Source organism: Episyrphus balteatus, chromosome 1 (assembly GCF_945859705.1).
Source record: "Episyrphus balteatus chromosome 1, idEpiBalt1.1, whole genome shotgun sequence".
Taxonomy (NCBI): domain Eukaryota; kingdom Metazoa; phylum Arthropoda; class Insecta; order Diptera; family Syrphidae; genus Episyrphus; species Episyrphus balteatus.
Window position 1 is genome coordinate 115138230 of NC_079134.1, and position 18560 is coordinate 115156789.

An 18560-nucleotide genomic window follows, 5' to 3' on the forward strand; every position below is an offset into this window, starting at 1 on the left:
AAAGTAAAAAAAAAACTCAAAAAATCGATTTTTTTTTTGATTTTTTTTATGTTTGTTTTGACTGTTTTGGTAAGGAAATTTTGAAAACGAATTTCTTTTATTTTTTAATAAATAAAAAAATAAAATGAAAACAAATTGTTTTATTATTAAAAAATGTTTAATAGAAAGTTTCATTTTTTGGCACAGCTGTTTCTCATTTGATGTTGAATGTTGAATCATTTCCATGATAAGTAATCATCTCCAGATTCAATATTGGATAAGTCTTCCCCAGCGTCATTCAGTAAGTGAATATGGGTTGTGCAAAATGCATCTAGCTGGCAGAATTTTGCTGGGCATCATAATATAGGACTTGCTACATACAAGTATTTTAAACGTCCTTTGAGATATCCAAAAGTTCGCTCTATTGTTATTATGGCACTGATGAGGCGTGTGTTTAAATTGATTTGCTTCTCCAGTAGGTGGCCATTATCTCAGAAAAGTGTAATTAAATTTTTACCTAGAGAGTAAGCAGCATCTCCTATTAACATATAGAGATTAAAGTATTTTTAATTACTGATGATTGAAAAGAAAGATCATCAAATTCGGAGCTGTTCGGCCGAGTTCCCTAATATTTCCATTTTTTGGAGCTTAGGTTACTCCACTTATTAATGCTCTTGAGAAATAGTGTTGCAACTAGAACTAGGTGAAATGTCATTCGCATAGTTGAAGCTGATGGTTTTTGTTTTTCTTTTTTTTTTCAAAATGGTACATTTATAACATTTGACATGAAGAGTCTACTTACTTATATAATAATTCATGGTACATAAAAAAAAAAGGTTTACCTTACTTACAAATTTCTTATTTTTAATTGATAAATTTCACTTGACTGTTATATTTTCATGTTTTAAGGGCTAAAAATATGACTGTTCAGGAAAAAATAGAGCTTTTTGACTTCTTGGAATCCTTGGCTAATTCCTCTTACTTTAATTTTATGGATATAAAAGTTACTCCAAGCATTGAGGTAAGTAAAATAGTAGATATGTACTATATACACAAATTTTTTATTAACAAAGTGTGTTCCAATAGAAGCACAATATCGACCCAATGGACTACATGCACATAATTTACAACCTCACTGAAAATTACCTTCTATTGTCAGAAAACAGTATTCGCGTCCATGCTATATGCGATCTTTGGCTTGTACATAGTCAGCAAATTTTGACCGAGTGGGGAATATGTTACTCTACTAACAATTATTTAATAGACGAGTTATCTACAAGTAATCTGCTGCATGGTAAAAAACCCCCTAAAAATCCGTATGAGGATACACCAAAATTTCATCAGACGATCAGTATGAATGTGTTTGATGGTGATGGAATATATTTTTTTACGGGATTTAAAGGTCCAATCCAGGTAAGGAGAGTATTTATAGTCTTGATAACAATAACAATAATTAACATGTTAGTGAAAGAGCATTATTTATAGTTTTTTTTTTTTTTGTATAGTTATTAATAATAACTCAAAATTTGGATACCACCTTATTTTAGTATTTTTTTTTAAGTAGCGTAATAAATAAATTAAAGAAGTTTGAACTTTAAAAGCAATTTTGTGTGATCCATTCCATTGCCAAAAGGACAAAAGTACAATCTTCAAAATTTGAAAGATTCGTTCTTTGAGTAGAAGCAGAGCCCGACTCAGGACAACACGACTTTGTACACCCCGACTCACGACAGCCCGATTCAACTCACAGCCCGACTCAAGATAGTAGGTACTTGAACATGACAGGAGGATCAAATTTGTACTAAATTGTGTTGTTTGTTTTGTTAAAAATGGGGCTTTAGGTGTCTAAAAACAGAGAGCGTTTTTAACGCCCGCGCCGCACAGTGGATCGGCATTTCTAATATTTTGTGGTTAAGTGACTGAAGTGAAGAGTTGAACAGCGAACTTTTTTTAGGATTTTCTTTTTTAACAAAATAATGAAACAAAACTTTTTATTCAGTGTTTATACAGAGATATTCAGCATATTTAGCGTTAATTTTTGAAGATTGTTAAAAAAAAATGCATGTTTTCTAATTTCTAAAGAATCTTCCAAATATTTTCACAGAATTTATGGCCGGACTAGGTGCAGAAACTAAATTTTAAAAAATAAAGATCTTCATTTCTTGTATTGTTTTTAATTTGTAAATATTTTTTAGATCTATGTTCATGGAGCACACGAAGTAATGAATTTTGAAAGACGAATGGGACTAACTTCAATACCCCTCGAGTGTATAGCTACATTTTATGATATCACCGCGTCTGATGATTTTGGAAAGTGAGTTAAATGCGATATTATTTTAATTGTCAAATATTTTCCTAGAAACACCGACAGTATACAAATACTTTAAGGTAGTACCTAAGTATTATGGTTCCACTTTCAATAAATAATTTAACTGAGCCATTTAACCCAAAAAAAAACATGAAAAAGAATAATATGTTTTTGAAAAAGAACAAAAATAATAAATATGGGTTTAATTTAAACAAAAATGCGAATACCACTCCACCGCACATGTTGAATATCCAAGTTGTTTATTATTATCTTTTCAGAAACTTTGTTAGTCCTAAAAACGATGGTTTGGTTGGTTTGCTTCCTTTGCAATGTAAAGAATATGGTGGAAAATTCCTTAAATAGTGCACATTTTCAGTACCGTACTATCTAAGGCCGCTCTTGCACACAATGCGCGACTTTGGTTTGTTAAGGCTGACTCCTTGGCCAAATCGCTTTAAGATTTTGTAGACTCCGCATGCTTTTCCCCACCAAGGATGACTTTAAAGTGTGAGTCCCACAGATCTAAGGAGTTCTGCGTTTTTGAAAATTGTTCCTCAGCTGCTGTAGTTCAAAACTGAATCGTTTATTTTCAAAACATGATAAGTCCATTCTGAAATTTTTTTGTTAAACCCACAAAAAGGATGATTTTATTTATTCTTATGAATTAAAATCTTATTTAATAGATACTTTGATATAAAAGGAAAATATTTGCATTTAAAGTAAAGATCAAACTTGATAAATACAAAGAATATGTCGTCTGAAACTTTTTATGATGAAATGGACTTATAAAATAATAAAAAAATATGGATGATATGTCGGTGGGCGTCCATCTCATGTGTCGATGTATCTAAAATTGAAATACTTACTGAGCCACACAAATCTATTAGGCGCGTCCCACCAAGAAGAGATCTCTGAGGGCTCAATGTCATTTTGGAAGAGAGTAAAATAATTTTGTGGGACAAGTTTCTCACATGAATCCATTTTTTTTTTTTCAAATCCAACACTTCAACTGCCACTTCACACAACTGCAACTTTTCTCCAAATATTAAATTGTGATAAAAAATTATTTCAAAATAAGTTATTTTGTGAAGCAAGCTCATAATCCAGTCAAATAAGGGTTTAACCTCGGAATGAATGTTAGTAGAAATTTTTTTTGCTCAATATCTTCCTTTTGCCATTCTATAACATATCTCAAAAGTCTAGAAAAATCTCATGTCCGCTTGTCGCGATTTCAAGGTCAAATCGCGAAATGGAGATTTTCAAAACTAGCAAAAATAGGCTATGGTATTATATACACATATGATACATGATTTCAAAGTATTTTTTAATGCTGATTCCAAAAAATCTAAAATCAAGACAATCTGACGTCTCTGGAAAAAGTTATACCTGTTTTTCATCTGTCAACTCATATTATTATAACAGTTGCAAACTCACTGCCGAAAAACCCTTAAAAGTTATGGTAGATGAACCAAATTTTGCATGAAGATTTTAGAATCCATCATTATTAAAAATCAAAACAATCCATTACAAAAAATATATATACCTACGAAATAATGGTATTTTTTGATGGAGCGGCAAATTTTGGGATATGCACTAAAGAAGATTCTTGTTCATCTTAGGAAAAAGTGCTAATAGGCTAATTTTTTCATTTTAATCTTTGTTTGGATATTCTTTAACTACCCTCAAAAATCTAAAAAAATCTCATGTCCGCAAGTCCTAATTTTCTTGGTTTGAAAATAAGGTGCAGATTTTAAAAAATTAATAAGAAAAGTTTAAATTTTTATATGTATACCAACATAAGCGACATGATTTAAAGGTATTTTTTAACACTTATTCCAACAAAACTCACAAACAAGTCAACCTGACCATCCCTGAAAAGTAATGCACCTTATTCATGTTGATCTGACACAAATATCTGAAGTGTAGTTTTTCAATTTTTTTAAATCTGCAACTTATCTTCAAACCAAGAAAATTGGGACTTCCGGACATGAGATTTTTTTAGATTTTTGAGGGTAGTTAAAGAATATCCAAACAAAGATTAAAATGAAAAAATTAGCCTATTAGCACTTATTCCTAAGATGAACAAGAATCTTCTTTAGTGCATATCCTAAAATTTGCCCCTCCATCAAAAAATACCATTATTTCGTAGGTATATATATTTTTCGTAATGGATTGTTTTGATTTTTAATAATGATGGATTCTAAAATCTTCATGCAAAATTTGGTTCATCTATCATAACTTTTAAGGGTTTTTCGGCAGTAAGTTTGCAACTGTTATAATAATATGAGTTGACAGATGAAAAACAGGTATAACTTTTTCCAGAGACGTCAGATTGTCTTGATTTTAGATTTTTTGGAATCATCATTAAAAAATACCTTGAAATCATGTATCATATGTGTATATAATACCATAGCCTATTTTTGCTAGTTTTGAAAATCTCCATTTCGCGATTTGACCTTGAAATCGCGACAAGCGGACATGAGATTTTTCTAGACTTTTGAGATATGTTATAGAATGGCAAAAGGAAGATATTGAGCAAAAAAAATTTCTACTAACATTCATTCCGAGATTTACCCCTTTTTTCTCCTTATTTTACTGTATTATCAAAATAATAACATTTTCTTCAAATTTTCATTAAATTTTTCATGTTTTTGGCGTTTTTATAACTGCACACCACAAAAAAAAATCAAAATAATAACAAAAAAAAAAACTAAAGAAAGAGAAAGAAAACTGAGAAATTGAATCCAAAAAATTTTCGTCTCAGAAAAAAAGTGAGCGCTCAGCTGAAATTTTGTGTCTTACTTAAAAAATCTCTGAGCGCTCAGAGATCTGCCTTGGTGGGACGCACCTATTGTATTTCTATTGCTTTTGGATCACATTAAATTAAATGTGGAAAAGGAAGCATCAAGGATTCAATTGCAACTTCTGCACTGTATAAAGCTTTTTGTGGTGTAACTATAGACAATTTTTTAGACTAATATCATCTTAATAAAATCTTGACAGGATTTGCACTACCTAACAATTCAATATACAAATTTGGAATATTCAAACTATGTAATTGAATTTCAGCTAAAATTGTAAACATTTTCATGAGGATAACAATCTCCCAAACTGAATTTTAATCTACCAAAACGGCAACTGTGGTCTCAGTCTCACATAAGCCCTGTTTGTCCTTTGGGAGGTGGCAAAGTACTAATAGTAGTTCACTAGCGATTTTCAATGGAACGCACTTTCAACGAATTCAATACAAATCGTATCTACTCGGGAAGAAGAGCATGAGTAGATGATAGTACTAGATTAACCAAAACATGTACTAGTAGTAAACTACCACCAATGGAACAGGGCTATAATTATTCATTGTAGTAGTCCACGAAGTCATTTGTAGGTAAAAACGAAAGGGCCTTCAACATCTGTATCTCAATGGAGAAGGGCTCTTCTCCAGACTGTTTGTCCCAAGTTCAACAAGTAGCATTTTTTCTGGGCTGTTGGGAACATTTATGTAGGGCCTTATTGCGAGTGTCGTCCAACATTCGATGCGATAAACAACAAACCTAATAGTGCCGATTTATTAAGTGTTACCTTCTTTTTGTAACTGTCAAGTACAGAATACATTTTTTGCTTCTAGAATCTTTTGATATTATAGTAAGTAAAGCATTTATTATACAGTAACTCTTTTTGATTTATTTTTAAATAGGTCTACCACAGTCGAGCAGAGAAAATGTCGGTTTCCACATGAATCGAATTTGACCCATTTCCCCATCTACACAAGAAATCTCTGCTACCAAGAGTGTCGAATAAACTTAGCTTATAAATTGTGCAAATGTATTCCACATTTTTATCCAAACCGAGGAGCATTAAAGCCAGTTTGTCATTACAAGGTTTTGAAAGAATGTCTCTCTAAGTATACCGGTAAGTAAAATGAAATCAATACTTGGGTTGCAAAAAAGTGTTTTCTTAAATTTACATACCTAAACACCAAAAGTAGTGCAGACGAATGTTCCCCGAAATGGAGGTGAACTCTTCAAAATGGCTGAAGAGGGGTAGAAATATAGTATATTTAAATTACACTGGTCTGCAAGAAAATCCTCCTTTTAATAATAGTCTTAGCACGTCACGTTTTTAGGATATTCCCGTTAGAAAATCTCGAAAACCCATTTTTTTGCTATTTTCGAAGCAATATTTTGGCGTAATGTAAACTCTTTCAACTAAACTAGTCACAGTTTATAAAGGAACTTATTTTTTTCTTTCAAATTCAGTTTCAATCTCCTCAATATCTCTTTTCTTATTCGAGATATATTTAAGTAAGTTAAGCAGGTTTGGCATATCTAACCATAAAGAAAAATTCGTATTTCTTTCTCCCAAGAACAAAAGTACATATATACTTTTCTAATAGATTTTAGTATGCTGATTTTGAATCCGAATTCAGAATTCAAAAAATTTCCATCAGCTCCTGTTTTTGAGATACGAATACCTATAGTGTTTTTTTGAGATTTTTTAACCAAAAAATTGATTTTGTGATGTGATGTTATGAAAAATAAATCCTCTAAATTTGACCTCAATACGAATATTAGTTTTATTTTTGTACTAGGTCAACCGAATCTAAAAGGGTTATTTTCTACAAACTACTCATATTTTTGCTAGAATTTCATATTATATTGCAGTAGTATTAATTATGCATTTACGTACGTACTAGGCCTTAATTAAATGAAGTATATTACTTTATTTTGCTTTAATTTAAAAGTTTTCATGAAACTAAAATTAGGGAAAAACTATAAATCGATTTCTTAGGGAATTTCATATAAAATGTAAGAAAAGATTATAACCACTTAAACGCTCGCCGTTTTAAAAAATTCTGACTCTTTAAAAAAAAACGTTCCAACATTTTTCAAAAAAAAGTTGGTTTATAGCTATACCATTTTCCAGAAAATCAACACACCGGTACTGCTGTTGCTGTGTAAGCCTTGTTCCATTGGAGGAAGTAGATTACTCGTGAGTAGAAATCTAGTACAACAACCTCACATTCCTATCTCCTCGCGTAGAAGATCATTAGTTAACTGTAGTACTAGATCTATTCATGAGTAATTTACCACCTCCAATGGAACGGGGCTAATATAGCCTATTTTCACTGGACTCCAAATTAAATGAGATAATTTTGTATGTTCTGTCAGTTCGAATTTGATATGATATGACATATGACATTCGAAATGAGATAATTTGCGAAATTATCTCATTTGGGCTGTAGTGAAAAGAATATTTAATTAGTAAAAAAAGAAAGAGACATATAACGTTAATACGTTAACATAATGATCGTAATTGTATGCTGTAATTCGGCCCAAATTAGGGTGACCATCACCACATTTGGCCATTCCTACGATTCAATCGCCTCGGATGAATACAATACCAGTTTCTTTCATATATCTTCATTAAATCGCTACATGTCGTTGTTTTTTGTGGCTGTGTTATCAATGAAAAACTATTAGATGCGATGAAAGGTACATTTATTTAATGATAGGTACCTACATTTATTTAATCTGATTGAACAAAACCTAAAATGTAATGGACTGTAATGGAAAGAAATTCAGAAAAATATTCCATTATAAATTCTGTCCGCCGAAAAATCCATATCCATATCATAAATAAATTGACTGAGATAAATATGTACACGACAATGAATTATACTTGGTAATTAACTTAAATTTTCACTTTTTCTTTTTGATCGCAGGAGTATTCGAAAATCTAAACCAAATAAAGAACCTCTCATTGGATATCAAGTGTAACTGCTTAGAAAACTGCAGAAGTTCAGAAATTCTGGAAAAAATAATTAGCGTAATTAAAATGATATGATTTGTTATCCATAGTCTGTTTTCACAACAACCCAAATGAGATATTTCGAAAATCGTCTCGTTTCAAATGTCAAATCGTATAGAAAATTATTTAATTCGTAATTCGAACTAAAGACCGGAGTTCCAGAAGAACATATAGAACAAATTCGTTCAAAAGTTTTTATTGCTGAAGCCAAAAGTCCTACTAAATCTATTGGTACATTTCTGAGAAAACGGCAGCACTGCACAGTGGTTCCCTCATGGAAAAAACCCAAAAAAGTGAAACAATTTTCTCAATTTTTTTGATTTGGTTTTTCGATTAACAATATATTTAAATACAGAATGCAATCAATTTTAATTTTTTGCATAGCCCTGGTCCCGAGTATACTTAGCTCAAACTAGATTCTTTAAGATTTTCGAAATTTCGTTCTTTTTTTCTGCAACTTTTGACGATTTTTTTTTAAAGAATAGAGCTTTTTTTTAAAAAAAAAAAGTATGTAGTGTTGTTAATGGTATATTTGTCCTTAAGTCTACATTTACCGTTTGTTGAATTTGCTTTTGAATCAGAAAAACCAGAATATTATATAAAGACACCTCTAGAGCGAGTAGTTTTTACTCTTTGTCAGCCTATAAAAAAAAAGCTCCACGATGCTCCACGTTCATTTTAGTATTAATTTAAAGCTTATGATATATACTATTTATGGTGTTAAAACAAATGACCCATTTTGACCCATTCTCCCGTAAGAGCTTCTTGAGTGTAGCAATGCGTGTCACTCAAACAGCACTTGAAATCGGTATTATCGTTTCTAATTTAACGGCTTTTTTGATAAAATAAATTTTTTTATATTATAAGAGGTCTATGTAGTCATCACTGATAAGCCAAAAAATAAAGAAAAATCAAAAATTTTCCAAAAAAGGAAAAATATCCAAAAACGATATGAATTTTTTTTTTTCAAAATTTAACTTTTTTTGAAAAATTGTAATTTTCTTTGGTTTATCTAAAATTTAAACGGTGTTTAATAATAAAATGTTCAAATAAACTCAAAAGAATTTGATTTTGCTCATAATCACCCATAGTTATAAAACAGCGGCACATTTTCTAAAAACCCATAAAAAGGCCTTTTTTGATAGCTTTTCTAAAATGATCTCAAATGCAAGAAAACATTTTTTTAACAAATTAAACTTAATTTATTTGTAGAGAATTAAATGAAATTTTCAAATGTATCCTTAAATTCTCTTTAAAAAGATCCGTTGTTGAGATATTGATAGTCAAAGTCAAAAGTATGGTTTTTGGTGTGATGACTGATATTGCAATCTAAATCGTAAATCGTAGAAGTTTGAAACAAACAGAATCTTAAGGCCAAATAGTTCTAAAAATAAAAATCATTTTTTCGCTTTTTTTAGAAAACAAAAAAAAAATTGGAAAATTTTGGTATTTGAATAATTCCAAAGATTTAGCTATTTTACCATTAGAAATAAAATATTTAGTTTAAAAATAGAGGAATGTAGCTTTCAATGCTTTTTGTTTTGTCATGAAACGATCATTTTTATACTATCTATCGAAAATCACTAAAAAAATCACAATTTTTTTTTTGTTCCCTTAATTTTTTGGGCTAGTTTAGTAAGTATAAATTTAAGGTGCTATAATACTTATGAAACTTTTTAATTTTTTGCTTTCTGAAAAACCTTCTCTGTATTCAGTTTTAATTTGCCTTAAAGTGTAAGAGACATTTACATTTTTAAGAAAAAAAAAGAACAAAAAAAGGAAATAAAAAGAATAAATATATTAATCAATACAACTTTTAAGAAAATGAGTAATTTTAAAGCACGACACACAATGTTTTAACCACGATGAGAACTCGTTTCATTTAATTTATATACCAAATTTCAATCAAATCAGTCCACCCGTTCGGTTTTTATAGGTTTTTTCCACTTACTCCATAGAAGGGAACCACTGTGCACTGGTCGGTTTTCAGTTTTTTTTTCAACTCGAAAACCAAGCCTAACTTTGAAATGGTTAAAAAATTAAGGATTTTATTTTTTTTTACTAAATCAAAGGGCATTTCGTAGTAGGAAGCCGGTAGGTTAGAATTTTAGTCAAAAATAATTTTTAAAATTTTTTAACCATCTTAACTTCATAGAAAATTTAATTTTCTATGAAAAGTGTCTATGAATCACTTCAAAGCTAGGCCAATGCACCCGTTTTCTCAGAAATGCAACAATGGATTTAGTAGCACTTTTGGCTGAAGTATTCTTTATGCCAAGGAATGATAATCAACAATAAAAACTCTTGAACGAATTTGTTCCTTCAAAAGGGTCTATTGTCAATAGACTACTGGGTTAATTTGCGAAAACAGGCTGTTATAGCCTGTTTTCACTAGACCAATTGACATAATCAAGGCTGTTAAGTGATACCCGGATTGAAAACGGCAAACATTTTTCGGATTGTAGGTCCATTCGTTTTTCGAAACACCTATGAATTCGCAAAATGTGCTCGAATTCGGAACAGCTAAAATCTGAAAACGTGAGAAAATAGAATTCCAACGGAAATCAGAACAGCCGTGAAATTCTCAAATTATCTCATTTAGAATGTCAAATCGTATACAATTTTTTTTGAATTTGAAATTCTTACTGACCTTATTTGCGAAATTATCTCATTTGGGGTCTTGTGAAAACAATCTACTATTTAGAGTTTTCAAAGCACAGTACACATAATAAGGTAATATATTCCGAACGTTGTCAAAATTTGTTTGTCAAAAATGGGCACCAATCTGTCAGGTCGGCCTTTAATTTTTATATTTCAATCGCAGTAAACAGGAAATTTGTTTTTGTTTTAATTTATAAAATGTCATTTAAAAATATTATAAATTGAAAAATAACAAATTTTCTTCGTGTTTCATCGCGGAAAATGGTAAATGATTGTTTAAAAATTAGTGGTGTGCGTGGTTTATCGGTTTTTGTGCGTTTTTCGTCGGTATTTTAAACAATTAAGAATTTGGTAGCTGACATTGGTCGCCAAAGTGTCATGTTTTCACAATCTGGCGACCAATGTCAGTTCGGAATATATTACCTTTATATGTGTACTGTGTTTTCAAAGACCTCATTCGTTTTGAACTGATTCGACTAAAATAATAATAAATTCTTTAAATAGCCCATGTCAGATTCTACTGATCTTATGCAAAAAAATGGAATTGTCATTATGATGAAATCTAATCCAAAAATCAGATACAGAAGACAAATCATTTTTACACTAACTGATTTACTAGGTTTGTTTGTTTTTTATACATTAAATAAAATTACATAAATAAGTTCTATTCGTTCTATTTTTCAGTATCTATTGGCGGAACTGCTGGTTTTTTTCTCGGATCTAGCGTTTTAAGTGCAGTGGAGATTATATACTATTTCACGTTTCGTCTACTCTGGCATTGCTTTGGTTTGAAGGAATAGGTCTCACATGAAATTTAAACAAACAATCTTATATTAATAATTAAAAAGTTTAGCTCCAATTTATTCACTTCACACTCCATTATATTGAAAATGACAAATCTGTCAAATCGTAGGTATAGGTAAAATTATTTCGCATTTGAAATGGGAAATTTAAATTTAATGCAGTTTGAAATTGGGCCTTAGTCCAGTAAGATTATCAAATCCGGATCCTGCATAAGATCCAGTTTAGTAATTTTTGGCAGAGTTGCTTTTAAAGCTATAGCCCAATGTGCGTCAAATTCGGTGATGTGTGGTTCTCATACATACCCTTAATTGAATTTGGCAAAGAAACACAGCCATATTGATTGGCCAAGTACTTTTTATAAGAAAAAACAAAGAATTAGGTGGAAAAAAAAAACTTTTGTTTTAGTAAAACTTCTTGTTTCTTAAATTATAAGATTTCATATTCATCTCTTTCACTAGTTAAAATATAAAAAAAAATTTGAATTGCAAAGTCTTAACTTCATTTACGGATAGCGATGGAATATTGAAAATGTACAACTTAATAAAGGTAAGTAACTATTGTTTCACGTTAAAAGAATTTCAACCATAATATTTTTGTTTGTTCCTGATCGAACTAAGATTTTCAGCTAAACTGGGGACTAAAGAGAAAAATGAACTGTTGAATATCTATCTCGCTTTGCACCTAAAAAAAAGGACCTAAACTTTTAGCCCAGAACTCGAAACATGAAGAATTTCAGTTAATTTTGTTCACGGGAAAATTTATAGTAGGGCCTTAGAAGTTCCTACTTAATTATAAACCTTGTCAAATTATTTATTTTGAAAAACTATTTTTTTATCTCTTTACAAATACTTGTTACTCCTGAAAAGAACTTTTCTGTTATCGTTTTGAAATGGTTAGTTCATTTGACGCAAAATTGCATCTCGAACCACATTTCCCCTAGCAAATTCTCGATGCTCCAGTTCGAAATTTTCGAGAATGTCTTCAAGATTAAAATATGCCATCTTTGAATTGACCACACAGATATCCGGATTTAAATTCAATAGAACATGTTTAGGAAATGTTTAAAAAATGCATTTGCGACCGAAGTCCACCTCCAAGCATTCTTGGTCAACAGAAAACTGCAGTGAAAGAAAAGTTACAACAAAACCTTCAAAAGTTAATTCGTGGAATGAACAGACGACTCCAAGTATTGAATAAAATTATTGGAAAGAACTGTCACGTACTTCCATTTTTTAAATTTTTTTTTCTTAAAAAACAAAAATTATTCTAATATCAGTTTTCAGACCTTGAATTGTTAAATTTGGTTTATCTTTTTTTTTGGTTGATAATACTGTTGCAGTTTAGCATTTTTCTGACTTGCTTAACAATAAGCAAACATAAAAAAATACAACAAATAATTTTAAAGCCATTTTAAATAAGATGCAGGGGTATAACTAAAGAAGAAAAAACTTTGCCTTAATTTTGCGCGGGAGGTTATATAAATCACTAAATCATAGCTGGTAATATGGAGATGAAGTGCGTTTCTTTATTTTTTCCGGATATGGAAAAGAAAAGACCGACGAGACAAAATAGTTTATGGAGAATATCCAGACTGTAATAATGAATAAAATCCAAAATCCAGTAAGCCCAAAATCCAAAGTCCCGAAAACCCAAAAACCCGAAAACCCAAAATCTCGAAAACCCAGAATCCCGTCTGTCAAAAAAATCAGAATTTCTAGAGTTTTTATTTTACATCGAACACCTCAGAGCTTTAGTTTCATCAGCTGATTCCTGTTTTGACATTTTTTACTTTATTTAGTTTCTTATTTCATGAATTTCGTGAAAAATCTCATAACCACACAAATTTTGTATCCACAAACGACAAATCATTTTTCGCAACCCAAACAATTTTTTTTCTTAAACAGCTGATTTCATTTTGATATCTCTGAATTCCTCCGCTCTGACAAAATACCCAGATTTGTTGAGGGTGTGTACAGAGCGAACATCGAACACAGAGGAAATAACTCTGGTTGAAAAAAGAGCTACAAAAAACGCTTGACAACGAATTCGGAGCGACACAGAGTGCCCTAGAGCTCACAACGAACAAACCTAATATTAATAAAGTTATGTCGTTCTCGTTTTTGATTGGCCGTCCGGAATCATTCAGAAACCTGCTGCAAATTTTTTATTCTCCTAGTGAAAAAACAAAAAAAGTATTCGATTTTTCACCAATACAGATATTAAATTTCAGAATTGGGTGGAAGCGATTCAAACTTTTTTGTTGGATTTCAGATTGAGTGATTCCAATCGAAAACGACATTAATGTACCTAGTTTAAAAAGTTTTTGAAAAAAATATTGTTCAAATAAAACCAACTGTACCTACTCTATAAATGTGTTTAAACAAAAAAGTCAGAGATAAAAGTAAACTTGTCAATTGAGCCTAAATAACATGAATATTTAATTTTTTTTTTAAGTTAAGCTTATGTACTTTATTAAACTGCACATTGTTACATAAATGTCTACAAGTATATGAGAGGTAAGACATAATCTGCTATTGCGTTTTTGTGATTTAAAAAAATTGTTTTAAAATGATTTTTTTTTTTTTTTGAGAGGCACCACTTGCAACCTTGCCCAGGGGCGCCGGTAGTGCTTAAACCCGCACTGATTGTAGGGAGTTTGAAGTCTGGAATCTTGTATTTCCTCGTGAAGTGGACAAGTTCCCAGCCCAGCCAATTAGCTTGTTAAAAGCTCTTTGTAACAGTTCTGCGAGGGTCTTTGATTATTTGCCTGATACGGCAATTGCCACATCGTCCGCGTTAGCTACGATTCAGCAGCAGTTCATTGACTTCTATGTAAGTTCCATAGGAGAGGTGATAAGACAAAAGAGGGACTCCTCACTCTTTTGTCTGCTCTTTCCGAGTTTTAAGTTTGATTTTCAAAATTCAATTGTTTAAAATAGGCTCGTGGCAATTTCTTTAAATTTTGATATTATGTTAATTTGGATATTATCTACAAAACAAAAGCATTAAAGTAAATATTAGTGCAAAAGTGAAAAAAGTTTTCATACAACGAAATTCTTTTTTATGAAAAAAAATATGAATTTTTTTTCAAAAATCGATTCTTTCAAAACGGCTTAATGGATTTTCTTGAAATTTTGTTTTTTATTGTAAATTGGTGGTATATTTGAAACAAATAAGCTGAAGTAGCCATTGCACTTAAAATAAAGAAAAACACATTTTTGGGTTTTTTCGCCAAATTTTAAGTTTGATTTTCAAAATTCAACTGTTTAAAATCGGCTTGTGGAAATTTCTTTAAATTTAGATATAATGTTAATATGGATATTATCTACAAAACAAAAGCATTAAAGTTAATATTAGTGCAAAATTAAAAAAAGTTTTCACTAAACGAAATTTTTTTTCAAAAATCGATTCTTTTAAAACGGGTTAGTTGATTTACTTGAAAATAAGCTAAAGTAGACATTGCACTTAAATTAAAGAAAAACACATTTTTGTCCTCAATTTTATGACTTTTCGTCAAGAAATGGCCGCGTAAATGATTTTTGACGCCATAAAGCACCAAATGCACCACTGTGGCGCCGCACACACGGCAAAATCACTACTTTAGGAGGCCAAAAAACATTTCATCAACATAAAGATAGAGCCTTAATTATGATGTATTTTTTTAGCCCGATACTCGGTTAATCACAAAGCACATAAGTCGCCTTTATTATTATAAGAGAGCTCTCTTTTAATCTTTTATTATAACCAATTGGTCATATCTCAGGCATTAATGAACCGAATTGAAAAATTGAAAGACTTTATTGTCTTGCTGGACATCAATTATATTATTTACTCATTTTGTTTAAATAGTTTCAACAATTTAACCTCGGTTAAATATTTAACCCAATTCACACACGGCCTTGTAGTGAAATATGTTTACTTTTTTGCGTTCCTAAGTTTATATATGTATATTGTATATATTTTTGTTTTGTATTTTGTTTTGTTTAGCGTTTTAGATTTTAGCTTCTTTTAAACTTATGAGTGCCCATTTATTCTTTTTGATGGTTATCTTGGATGACGTACATATGTATGTGTCAAAAACCCTAAACAGAAAATATAAAAACATTTTTCCATATCTATGATTTTTGGCCTCCTAAAGTAGTCATTTTGCCATGTGTGCGGCGAGGAGAATGATAAATGGTCAAATTTCTTTTGACCGACACATTTTTAAATCCTTAACGAGGTCATTGCATTCACTGATTGTGTCAACCTCGTAAAATCGTAAAAATATGAATTTTGCCATATTTCGACAAATTTCAAAACGCTGTGCGACCGGAAGTCCTTACCCAATTTGAACAATTTTTTTTCTACTTAATATTTACCTCAAAAAGAGGTGTCCAAAGCTTTTTATTAAAAAAAAGACGTTAGGGTGGTTAATTTTTTTTTTTTGTAAAAATACCATTTTTAATTTTTTTCGATTAAAACCGATGCGCGGGCAGATGAAATTAACTGATTTTGATAATATTTTCACCATTCATAACTTTTCCGCGCTATTACGATTTGAAACTAAAACAAAAATCCAAAACGACCCACCTTACTGTACGTGCTTGTTTTGATTTTTAATAATTTTTTTCACGGCTTATAGGGAGGTAAGCACTTAAGTTGGTTTGACTGTAGAAAAAATTAAAAATTTTCCTTCTAAATAACTTTTTAGTCATTTGGTATCTATTTGATGTGAAAAATGTGCCCAAATATTTTTGACCATGTTTTAGACCAAAATACCGCACTGTGCGGCTGTCAAATCATTCACAAATTATGTTCGCAAAAATGAAAAAAATTCCGTGGGGAATTCCCGATAGTAGGAACTTGTTCGTCTACTTCTACACGAAGACGTAAAGTTCAAGATGCACATAAGAGCAAGGGAGAAAGAAAGTTAAAAAAAGGGATGGAAGATTTTCTACCTTCTGACCTGTGTCTCCGGTCGAAAATTTTGAGACTCATTTTTAAGGTTTCTTCTTGGTCTTGTTCTTTTTTTTTCTGTTTTGTTTTTTTTTCGTCGTTCGCAGAGTTCGCTTCGTCGGTTGGGTATTATTTGCGTGTATAATAACTTTTTTTAATCTATTCAAATATTTTCCTTGCACATATAGAGCCCGCTGGAGTTGTTTTGTTTGTATATTTTGGTCGTTATTATTATTATTGTAGTCTTTTAATAGGTGTGTTTTTTATTACCACCGGTCTTAACTGGACAAAAAAAAACGCCTCGGGGCTTAACCTGAAATCTTGGCAGCACTGTATATTGAATGTTCCGAAAACAGCAGACACAACAAAAATTTAGAGTAGTCATATTTTTCGCTTTCGTCATTTTCTTGTATTTTCCATGTATGTTTTACAAAAAAATACAAAAATGTATGCTAGCAAAACTATTTTAATACATTTTGTCCTTCCAAACGTGAGTTTTCACGTTTTTAAACAAATTCTAAACAATTTATGAAAAATTTGTTTGGTAGCACAGATTTAAAACTCTTCAAAAAGTTAAGCCCAGAGAAATCTCCGGGCTAAACAACTAAGCCGAAGGGGCTAAGGTGTTGTTGTATTTAACATGTAAATTGCTTAGCCCAGACTGCGTTTTTTTTTGTTTAGTTAAGACCGGTTGTAATAAAAAACACACCTAATGTGGTTCAGTTGTTTTGTGTGAAAAATTACATCGGGAATATGTTAAATTTTATTTTTGTTTCTATTGTTTTATATAAAATTTTTGTTATGGAAATTTCAGCTGCAGGTGTGTACTTTATTTAAAAATATATTTATAGTTCTTGAAGCTTTAATTTATTTTAAATGTATGTAAAAAGACAGTTTTTTTTTCTATTTTTGCTTTTTGAATGGACCTTTTGTTATATCATTCGGTGATATTCGGTAACATTTTTAGTATCATCTTAAAGAGGAAGATGTCAAAAAGCAGAAACAAACGTCTACCCGTTTTTGCCCGTCTAGTTTTCATAGTCTTTTATGTGAACCTAGTTTTGTGAAAATTATTGACTTTTTTAATTAAAAAAAAAAAAAAATTTTGACGAATTGATATTTTATTATCAATTAAACAAATATAAAGGCTTAACTACATTGGCCACTAATGTCTAACAACTCACAAAGTACAAAACTTTCCTCTTCGAATTGTGTATAGAGGAATACGAAAATCATATTCGTTTTTTTTTTTTCTCGTCGACACAATGTAGGTGTCCAGTATAATCTGTAAATATAAAGGTTTAAAATACCATAAAACAAATAGTTAAAAAAATTTACGTTTTGGTGCTCTTTAAAAGCGACATCTAGTTATCATTTTTCTTAACTTCGTCTTTGAATGTGTTGGTGTTTTCAAAAAGTGAAAAATTTTCAAAAAGTGAAAGTTAAAACCTTTTTAGCTTTTACTTTTAATTTTCTGAGATAAAAGATAGAATTTCGCAGTGTGTTGGTACAGGACATAACATTTTCCCACTTTTCGTCGCCTCAATAAAATATTGTCGTATGTGCAAAATTGAGGTTTTGAGATTTGAATGCAGTTTTGCTAATTGATTTTTTCTCCTTCATTCTGTGAAATCCGTTTTTCGATATCCGTATCCGTTTCCGAGATAATCGCTATGCATTTTGTCGTATGTGTAGGTTTACAAACATTTTCAGTAGCTTTTTGTCGTAAGTGCACAGAAAACGTGCACATACGACAAGAATTATCACATACTACAATTTTTTCATACAAATCTGTGTTTTTCTTCGTTCGGTTAATAATTGTCGTATGTGCTGTTTTTGCAGAACATACAACAATATTTTACTGGAATTTCAGTAAACTCTTGTCGTTTGTCCCATAAGGAAATACACTGACGAGTGTAATTTCAGTTGCAATCAAGGTGTCGAGCAGGTCGGACGAGTCGACTTGCGCCAAGTTTATCCGAGGAGCTTTATGCTCTATTTAATGCATACAAAATGCATAAAATAGTGGTTTTATGATTTTATTAATTTAGCATAAATAACG

At 30.8% G+C, this 18560-nt stretch overlaps 1 protein-coding gene across 1 annotated transcript; it reads left to right on the forward strand.

The window, feature by feature from the left end:
* The first annotated feature begins 898 nt into the window (after positions 1-898).
* LOC129909991 (uncharacterized) lies at positions 899-12030 on the forward strand. The gene is made up of 8 exons (XM_055987208.1): positions 899-1000; positions 1066-1392; positions 2175-2293; positions 2566-2618; positions 5954-6196; positions 8010-8113; positions 11261-11375; positions 11441-12030. Exons 1-8 carry the CDS (start codon positions 899-901, stop codon positions 11554-11556), a joined length of 1179 nt encoding a protein of 392 aa, XP_055843183.1. The 3' UTR covers positions 11557-12030.
* The last annotated feature ends 6530 nt before the right edge of the window (positions 12031-18560 follow it).